Source organism: Dipteris shenzhenensis, chromosome 32, assembly GCF_047967505.1.
Source record: "Dipteris shenzhenensis isolate YYH24624 ecotype China chromosome 32, Dip_SZ_1.0, whole genome shotgun sequence".
NCBI classification, from domain to species: Eukaryota; Viridiplantae; Streptophyta; class Polypodiopsida; order Gleicheniales; family Dipteridaceae; genus Dipteris; species Dipteris shenzhenensis.
In genome coordinates this window covers 24,197,923-24,208,343 of record NC_141627.1, presented here as the reverse complement: position 1 = coordinate 24,208,343, position 10,421 = coordinate 24,197,923, and the positions used below count along the sequence as shown (strand labels likewise).

General features: G+C 45.2%; 1 protein-coding gene across 1 annotated transcript; it reads right to left on the bottom strand.

Annotated features, from left to right (window-relative positions):
- Nucleotides 1-763: 763 nt before the first annotated feature.
- Nucleotides 764-8,700, bottom strand: LOC147880492 (uncharacterized). Its single transcript, XM_087370716.1, has 12 exons — nucleotides 6,640-8,700; nucleotides 6,357-6,516; nucleotides 6,093-6,148; nucleotides 5,891-5,951; nucleotides 4,148-5,770; nucleotides 3,265-3,945; nucleotides 2,937-3,101; nucleotides 2,366-2,634; nucleotides 2,090-2,201; nucleotides 1,740-1,997; nucleotides 1,603-1,649; nucleotides 764-1,448 (listed from the first exon to the last, which is right to left on the bottom strand). The coding sequence occupies exons 1-12, from the start codon at nucleotides 8,118-8,120 to the stop codon at nucleotides 1,385-1,387; spliced, it is 4,977 nt and encodes a 1,658-aa protein (XP_087226842.1). The 5' UTR covers nucleotides 8,121-8,700; the 3' UTR covers nucleotides 764-1,384.
- Between the last annotated feature and the right edge of the window lie 1,721 nt (nucleotides 8,701-10,421).

Below are 10,421 nucleotides of genomic sequence, written 5' to 3'. Positions count from 1 at the left end.
TTCCAATAGTTTATGTAGAGGTATCCAGGGTTGGGGTACTCAACCCAAGACCCAAGAGAGATTGAGAATCAATTTCTCTATTCTTAAATTTTAGTTGCCCATCTTAAAATTGTATGTGTAGAGAAAATTATGCCTATAAGATAGAAGCTACCTACAACGTACAACAATTAGGATTCAAATGTATACTTGCCTTGTGGGTCGCTCAATAAGGAAAATCATTTCCCAACCAGCTTTGAACAAATTTCCATGCCCTTCATGACACTCGACTAATGCCCATAGGGGAAGATCCCAAAACTCAAGCTTACAATCTAGTTTTGAACCTTCATGTTCATAGCAAGCATTTTGGAGAAGGTTTACGATGTCTTGTTTGGTTGCAAAGTGCAAGCCTCAAGGGGCAGAGATTATTATATGTTTGATTGAATTTGGCAAGAGAATTTCTGAGATCATCAAAATTGTTAGGTTCTCAAATTTGATCACCATTTAAGATTGAACAGTTCCTTTACAAGTGCCTTGACACTCTTCTTTTGGCAAATTGATTTAAGTAGCTGATGTTTATGCATGGGTTGAGGGTTTTGCAATTTGACTGTGCAATGTTTGATGATATGCTTGGAGGATTGGTGTAGCTTTTTACCACTGACTTCACTACTATGAAGTGTGGTCATGGTAGCAAAATTGCTTCTACCGAATAAGGCAGATGATAGTTCTCATTACACAAAAATGAATGACAACTATCCTTTGGAGCCCACCCAGACTGTGTCCCCTTCCCACTTTGCACAAGCTGCCCTGGCAAAATCAAGATGCAACACTACATTAAGTAGATGGTGCAACATAGAAAATAAGACAAATTTAGCGAGCTAAGGGTGTGCTGATGGAGTTGATTTGAGAACTACTCTCACCAGGACCTTCCTGCATGTTCAATAGCCTCCATGCCAAGTGCTTGCCCATGCCAAATAAACCCCTTCTGATTCCAAAGAAAACAGGGCACCTACTTTCCCAACTAGAAACCAATCGTAGCTTGTGAAGCTTGGCCCACAGGTACCAAATGAATGCATGAGTTCCTGAGATAGGATCTTATGGCAGAACATGGCATGCAACCATGCCCATTTTGGAGCCGCTATCTAGAAAGGTGAAGCAAGAGCTTACAGTGGCATGAAGCCATACTTCAGAGAGTATTCGGTGTTGAATACATAGCATGGCAGAGGCCAGAAGCCATAGAGACCTTACACTCGATTTAAGGCTCATCACATGCTCTGGTCAAGCTCCTTGAGAGATTCCAAGGAGTGAGTGCTTGTTTTAGCACTAAAGAATCAATATACATTACCTGAGAATAAGAACTTGCAGTGAAGGCTTGTGTAAATAGCTGTAGGGAAAGATAGACACAGGCCTAAGGAGGAACTGGAAAGTCTCGTTCATTTGCTCGTCGATATAGAATTGCAGAAGCCTCCAGCCTGATACCATCCATATACATCAGAATCATAGCGGGATCAACTCTCTAAACTTATTTCCTCTAACTCAAATCTCAAAACAATCAGACAATAATATAAAACTCAGAAGATTGACTGTAAGTGGGTGCTGTGCCATCCTATATCTTAAGTAGCTCACCAAGTCGGCCGCACGACAAATCTGCCAGTGGCCAAAGCCCAATTTACCTGCAGTTTGCCAAAGTGAAAACTTTACATGAGGACCCACGGAATTGCTCCCCAGATTTATTGCTACAATACGCGTGACTTGATATATACCTTGTCAGTTCCCAGAGAGATAGCCACCACATGAGTGACCTCTTCATCAATCGCAATAGTACAAACTGCACCAAATTGTTCTGCCATTTGCCACAGGGGGTGAAGCTGAGGCTGGGATTCCCCTTGAGGGAAAACTCTACTGAAAACAACCTTACAGCCAGCTAAAACACTTCGCTGTTGAGATGCAAGAATATCTCTCACATCCACTTCATGGGGCCTTGGAGTTGAGAAGAAATTGAAGTGAATCTTGTCTATGACCTGATTCACAGACAACATTTATATGTTTATCAGCATTTCCCAAACCTGCAAGTTGGAGTAAAAGTAAACAGACAAAGGCCTTGCAAGCGAACCATTAACGCTGAAGCAAGCATGCCGTCTAATTCCCTTTCATCATGACCCACTTCCAACAGCGATGGGCCAGGTAGCCCGAACTGCTTTCTGCTACATGGAAAATACATATACCTGTGATCACCAGCAAGCTCATCCATTATTACAGATACGTTTACCATACTCTTTTAAGTATTGTGAAAGTCAACTTCCAAAGACAAAGGCTACACCAATTGGAACAATGAATTCCTCTAATCAATGCAATCCTGAAAACACAGCAATCAATGATGGGGCAATACCGTTCTACAACAATAAGATTATGCCTGTGATGCGGCCAAACTCGAGCAGAATCATCAATTATGACAACTGCTGACTCCATGCCTAATACGCCATCCAAATCTTTGCTCTTGGGAGGTCTTTCATCTCCATCCACTCCATCCCCATCATCCCCTTTAGATATGACTCTTCCCGCAAACAAGAGTCCAGTTGGATCAAGTAGTTTTGCCATCTCTGTTGCATATGACTTATTACCCATTGTATAAACATGAAGCTCATAAAGTTGGCTTGCCTGAAGTGTTACACAAAATATGAGATCAAAAACTCGTATCAGAAAGTGTTGATTTTGCAGTCATAGATATCTGAGAATCAAAAAAGGTGATGCACAATAGTAATAACACAGCATGGGCTTTTTCAAAATATTGTCGACAACTTTCAAAGCCTTTTAACAAAATGTCGCTCAATTCAGTTCTGGCTCGACTTTACTTTTGGTATCGGGTGATAAGACTTTACTTTTGATACTGGGCAATACATACTGGCGTGCAAAATTGTCAGCATGCTCACACAATAACAAATCTGGTTTGACAAACGCACCCTTGCAAGAAAATTCCAAATGCCAGGGCGTAGCTTGGTCCACATGCCCATATGCGGAAACCGATACAGCTCCCTCTTGCCCAGACCTTCCTTCATTAGCTTGTTGCGTTCTGCTGCCTCATTTGCGCGCAACCGAGCCTCCCATTCTTCCTCAACTTCGGAGAACTGATGATGGAGATCAAATATAGGGAGAGGTGAGATAAGACCACAAAAGAAGGCAATGAAGTTCTACGGTTAACACCCATCCCTCCTAAATTTATGTCATAGTTCTGGACTTGCTGTACTACAGACCCCTATCAATTTCCATCATCACTGTCACTGAAATTACCTTGGCTGAATTGAGAAGCGTGTGGTCAAGATCAAGGACAAGACACAATTTCCTTGCACTAAGCATTCGGCTTTGTTCCTCTATCCTCCTGGCTCTTTCTTGTCTAACAGCCTGCCTTTGTTTTTCATCAAGCCCCTCAAGTAGATGTTCTAAGTTATCCCAATGATTATTGCTTTCTCGCTGCTTAGGGGGAGGTTCAATAGTTAAATTCAAATCTATTGTGCTGGAAGGCCTAGCTACAGAAACCTTGGCAGATGCACTTCCAGCAACTTTGTTGGCCTTTAATAGATCCTCAGGCCTAGTTTTATTGTCACTCGAATCAGGTGTCTCCATGTCTCTGGTAGGCGAGTTGTTCTTTTCAGGTGCTGAAGGTGATACACTACTACCTGATAAACCACTCTGGGAGCTAACCACCATGTCTGCCATGAGAGTAAGAGCGGGTGACGAAATTTCCTGGGAGCCAACTGCTGCATCTTTAGCCCTCCGGAAGGTTGAGACCCCCCCTACATCTTCTTGTGCCAAGCGTGGAAATGACACGCTGAATCCTCTACTCGCTGGTGCAATGGTGCCATCACTTTTTGATAGTACCAGACCAGAATTCTCACTCTTTTCGAGTGTGCTTCCAAGCAGTACTCGCCTTGGATCCCTAGGCTTCATCCGAGGCTTAGAAGAGTCCCCTACCTGAAAAGATTCAGGTCACAATAGGAAAGTCATTGAGCTTGTCAATAGATTAGAGTCCTTGTATGGAAGATATAAACATCTCTCATATTATACAAAAACAGAATAAGCAAGCCAACTGCATGCACTCAAAACTGCATTTTACCAAAATCAATGCCACTGTGCCAAGCTCTGCAGCTAGGCAAAGGTCAATACAAAAACTTACCATAGATTCTGTAACAGTAGCAGATCGGGTTGAACCTATACCAATCTGCTGAGTCACCTTATCACCCAAGCCTATACCAGTCTGTTGGCGCACCTTATCACCCATGACTATGTACTTCATCTCATCACTTGGAGCAGCAGGTATGTCAGTCTGCAATCCTAGCAAGCCCTCTGCAAGTACCATATCACCAGATTCTTTTGAAATAACTTCAAACTTCTGCCTTTTGCTCGGAGGTTCCCCCTTCAAAAGATCAAGCTGCTTTTCTTGCTTCTCTTTTTTAGGAAGGTTATCCAGTCGGCTATATCTTGGATCCAATTTTGTCTGAAACTCCTCATTATCCACATCCATGTCTACTGGTTTTTCCAAAACACTATGCTCAACCGGTTGTTCTGGTGGCAACCATCCTCCAATGGGAAGTGCCAGAGGTGTATGAAGTTCACTTCTCAGTAAAGGGTTTTCATAATTCGACATTTCAAGATGCTGTCGTGCTGGCCACGATTCTCCTAGTGAGTAGGCGACCCCAAGCTTTCTGCCACTTTCAAGGGCTTTTTCAGCCTTCTCAAGCTCTTGGTTGCCACTTGCATATGTCTGAGGGAGATCAAAATCAAATGGCTGATTGACCAATCTCCTTCGTGGATCTCGATTCTTTTTAGTACCTCTAGCTGTCATGGATGATGACTTTGTCTTAGACGCATCAACATCTCCATTTTCAACTAGTGACAACTCAGAACTTGGAAAAAGCCTCAACTCAGGCTGTTCAACTCTTAAAGCATTTCCTCCGACTGCTGTCGACAATGTTTCAAGCCGTTCACTACCTAATGCTGGAAAATAGCTTGAGCTGGACGTAGCACTTGTTGCTTGTGCTTCTCGGATAACCACTTGATCTTCTTTTTTTCCTGATTGCACTTCCGCTAAATCTATGTTTACAGCAGAGCCAGGAATTTCTAATTGAGAGCCTGTTCTGGCTTCTTCATCTTCATCTGAAGGTGTTGGGCTAGGAAGTCGAGCATATGTCATACGACTTGCAAACTTTTCATGATAAGACGTCATTGCACTAACAGGGTCCAATGGAGATGGCCATGGATGGTTCTTGCTGGAAGCCTCTTGCGAGTCTCTTCCAAAACTATCACCTATTGGAACCCTTGCAGACTCAACGTTAGATCCTGATCCATAAATCTGAGAGCTTCTATTATTACTATAGCCAAGCTCAACATTACTAGTTGGCATTTGAGAAGCAATCATCCCCATGCCCATTGAGTTTGCATAAGCTTGCACTTGCCCTTGTTCTGGATTTACTGAGAACCATCCACCATAACCCACACTGGCTGCAGGGGTTTCATCAGTCGCAATGCCACCTACATCCTCTAACATACCATCCCCACGAGGCTGCCCCACAGATGGATCTGCAGCTTGCTCTGCTTCATCTCCTAAATCCAAGGTCCTGCCATTTGCTGATGTGTCCGTAGTGCTCTCACTTTCAAGTTGAGTCGTGGCTGATGAAGACTCCCCAAACTTGAAATCCTTTTCATCACTTGTTCCAACTTGCAGCAAAGCCTTGCTATAAGCTTTCTGGACATGCTCTACCTTACTGTGACGGCCAATTGTTTGCATCATAGACTCCAGCTGTAAAAGAATTTATAATCACAAGAGGAGTTGGGTTGTATCACACAGCAAGACGGAAGTACTAAATCATAAGATCCCTGTGTCATGGTCACACAATCCAGAAAATAAAAGGATGCTCACCTCTTTGATTTGCTTGGATGTAAATAGCTTTTGACAACTCCCATTAGCAAGCTCGAGCAACCTGTTTTGAGATTTTAGAGATAAGTATCAAAGCAAACCGCCATAACTCGCCTCGTCCTTTCTGTCTATAATCTTCAAACTTTGGCACTCTTACATGCAGTTTTTTGGCCAAGGTAAGCAGAGGAGAAAACCACATACAAACCTTGGGAAATAATCCGTGTCTTGCTCCTGCTCTTTCCCTATTGCGGTGTTTCTGACCTAAAAAAGTAAAAGGGGGAAGTGAAACGGTGAGCTACCAAAGAACGCACGTTCCAATGCCGGATCCCTTTATACACCTCACGCGACAACCAAGGCAGCACCAAGTCCACAGAAGCCATTCACTGAGCAGAAAGCTATGGGAAGCACATGCAGAGAGAGGAATGGACGAGCGTAGCTCAGAACCCCCAAAAACAAACAAAAAACTCACAGCATAGGCTGCACGAATTCCAGAAAATGCTTGCCGAGTTAGAGCAGAAATTCTCCGTCGATGCCCTTCTGAGTGTTTGTCTTGCAGTTCTAATCGTTTATTGACATCACGCAGAAGTTTGAGGGCTTTCCGCAGTTGCATACAGACGTCAATAAAAGACCTGCAAAATTCTGAGATCTAGTTGAGTACAAGTCCATTCTCTTCAGCTTCAAATGACATCATTTGCTTGTTCAGAGCACATAGCTAGGCTTTGAAGTAAAGGCGTGAACAATTTTAAACTCACTTTTGAGCATCTTTAACTGCCACGTTCCTCACTTGCTCAGCACATTCTGCAAGGAGCCTGTCTCTATCATAGTCAGCGGCGGCATGTCGATGGTTGGAATTTTCCTGATGTCTCGATTCCTTTGAGCTAGATTGTGAATAGGACCTCTCAGATGATTTCCCAGCTTGTTTCTCCCTGCTCTTGGGATACCTGACTTGCTTGTCCAGTGCCAACCCAGATGACTCAAGAACATCCAATTTCTGTATGGATGTATTCTGCGCCAATAAATCCCCTTCAATCTCCCCCTCTTCTAACTCTCCTTCCTCCTTTTCATTCCTGCGCCTGTCACCCTTGTGGGTCCTTGTAGAATCTAATTTTCGTGGCTGCTGCTCTTTCAACTGGCTGGGCAAACTCTCTTGCAAAGTTCCCACAGCATTCCTTTCTTCTGCTCGATTCTCAACCTTTTTGTTTGGCTCTAATATCTCCCTTTCCACTTTCTCCACTGTGCTTCTTATTGTAACTGGCCTCTCTGTCATTCCATGGTTGAAAACAAAACCCTTGTCTGCTCGCCCTTTCCAGTTCTCCACGCCTGGGCCCCTTCGCTGTTCAGACCAATCTCCCCCTTCATCCCAAAGGTATCCAATATCACTTCTCATAAAGCTTGAGTAATCTCCTCGGTCACCAACTAACCATCCTGCTTTCCTGCTCATGGGACGCTCAACATCTCGATTTGCTGGCCATGATGTAGACCTGTGTAAAGGGGCAGCTACACCTGCATCAGTGTCACCTGGTTTGGTTGCCCTCACTGAAACGTCCCTAAAGGAAGGGTAACACCTCATCATACTTTCATACATCCTGGAATCTCTTTGCAAGCTTTCTGTCGTTGTGTCTCCTGCATCGCCCTGAGCTGAATCCGCTGCTGACTCTTTTGGGCTTCCCTGCACACCTTTAGCCCAAGCAATCTGGTAGAAATGATCAGGTTGAGGAGAAAAAGAAGTAGCTTCTGTTCGCCAGCCCCATCCACGCTGTCTTCCCTCACTATCTAGTCTGCCAGACCATTGGGAATAAGGATTAACAACAGGTTTCACGAAAATGGGAGGATGATCAAGAAGGCTTGGATTACCCTCTGTGATTGGACAATTATTTTCAGAAAAATTAGCAAGTGATACAGACTGTTCAGCTGTTGCGTGGTCTTCAACAGCCTGCTCACTATCATCAGATATTTCACCCTCTTCGTGCTCAGGCTCAGACCTAGACCCGTCACCCTCATGATCAGGATCAGTAACACATACAAACTCAGCCACAGCCCCCATCCTTGCACCCGTTCCCTCCTGTGGCAAAGCCATAGCCTCGATACTGCCGTTGGCTTCATCATCAATTTCAATATCAACAACTAAATCGGCATCCTCATGTTGATGCTCATCTTCAGCTATGTTTAGATCCATTTGGCTAATCAACGGAAATTGCTCTAGCTGCTTATATAGCGAAGCAAAGAAGACCATTCAGCAGATGTAATGACAGCACGAAATCAAGTTCACGTAAGGCGGCGGTTATAGTCATAAACGGCCTCTGTGATCCAGTTGTAGAGTGGAAGGTTCTAAGAAGCCTTCTCGTAGATGCTCTTCATGGCAATGGCTCTATCCAGAGCCTTTAAAAACGTCAACTTGATGTTCAGGACCAGCCACCAAAAATTATATTTCACATGTAAGGGTATGAAAGTCCCGAAAATCCTTTATCCGTAGCGAATGGCATATCATATCACACTGATGACGTCTGAAAGCCGTCTGAGTTCACGTCACCGCATTTGGAATCGTATTGACCAAGGGCAACAAGAGCTCGATCGTTCATCGGGACCTCGGGTTTTTTAACAAGATCTTCGTTTTAAAAAATGAGGAATGGTAGACGCGAATCCCTTGTCACGCTAAGGCAGCACCTCCGGAGGCGAAATGCTGAGGCAATATGAGAGGAGAGGCCGATGAGATCTGGAATGGGAGTGTCTGGGAAGTGAGTCTCGTTGTGAGGATACAAAGAAGGGAGGTGTGTAAAAAGGGGGCAAAAGGGGGGGGGGGGAGGAAGCAGAGGGGGCGGTTGCGAAACCCTGGAAATGGGTAAGGGAGGGGGAGGTGCAGAAGGCAAAGGATCTGAGGGGGAAGGAAGGGATCCCAAGAAATGCGAAAGGGCAAGCAAGCAAGATGGAGAAGATGAAGATGAAGATGAAGATGAAGATGGCGATGGCGATGGCGAGCTTCGATGTGTTGAAGTCGGCGAGTGCTCTTCGTCTTTGTTTTGTGTGTTGTCCCTGCACTTTGTGTATGAACGAACAATCAACACTGAAAGAAAGAAAGAACTATAAACCATAGACCGAGAACAGCCAGATCATTCCTGGGCTTTGAATCAATCAATGGATCGTAGCACACTAGACCAGGCCTCCCTACCCCTCGTTTGGGAGTGCTACCTAGCTCTCTCTTGTTTCAATATGCCTCAACCACACTATCATAGTGTGGGTTTCGACCACCCGCCCAACCATCAGGGTGTGTTTAGTTCTCACACGGCTCCACCGGTGGGGTGGACCGCTCAATTGGATCGTGCCAAGTCGCACGCGTAGTTCATGGGTCATTTTTGTAGGCGGCCGAGTGGGTGGTCAGCCTCCTCATGCCAGATGGTTTTTTGGGTCCTTACAATCCAGGGCCATGTTTCCAATCATCCACGTAAGACGATGTGTTGGAAAGGTTGCCTCCCCATCTGTAAGCCTCCATATGAGGAGAGCGTGGGGGAGGGAGACCTAGGGCAAAAGATGCCTAGAGAAGAGAGAGGGGGCTTCCACATGGGCAGCACCTCACAGCCAAGAGAGGAGGATCCCTGAAGGAACAGTATGGAACAACAGCATCTCTAGTACGGGTGATTATGCGTGGCTGTACGGGACTGTGCAAATCCTTGGATGCGATGACATGGCGTTGACATTTGCAAGGTGTACGGATCTGTACGACGCTGGAGAAGGACCTGGTAGAGGTGCAACATGGCAGGGGTTACCAGCAGCGCCTGGTCAGCCAAGTATAGGGTTGGTAGGGCTAGTTCCAGCCAGCCTACCATGCCTAGAAAATGACAGGGCAAAGGGGGGCATCTGCCCTTGAAGTGAGGGCCAAAGCCCTAGTTTTGTGGGCTAGGGGCCCTTGTTATGAGAGCCCTTTTAGGGCAGTTTTACAACAACTTGATCGGCCTGTTTGGGTCGGCCAGATTGAGGCTGTTGGTCGATTTTTTGGGGGAAGGCCTTTGGCCTATAAAAGGAGGCCATTGAGCCTCATACATTCATCTTCTGGAGTAGCAAAAGCAGGAACAATAAGAGCAACAGACACCAGCACACTTGGAGCCTATCCTGGAGGACCAAGGGAGTTGGAAGGCTGCAAACCTAGCTCAGCAAGGTGCTGCCCACCTAGGCTGATTCACAGGCAGTAAGGTGGAGAAGAACACTTTAGACAGAGATTCTACATACGCTCGAGGTGAAGCATGAGGGCTCAGAGATCTAGAAGTGTTTGACATCTAGTAGGAGAACCTTTTGGTATTGTATCTTGTCCTACTTTGTGGACAGACGGAAATATAAAGTGTTGCTTCTATATTTGTCTCTAAGCATTGTCTATTTACTGGCTTGCACACCCTATGCACATAAGTTTAAGAAGTTTGTGATTCCACACCCCACACCACACTGTGTGAGCTCCTAGGCAATTCTATCAGTCTTCCGCTGTGCGTACCCTCTACTGGGTCATTTCTAACATGGTATTAGAGCCCAAGTAGGAGGCTCACAGGTG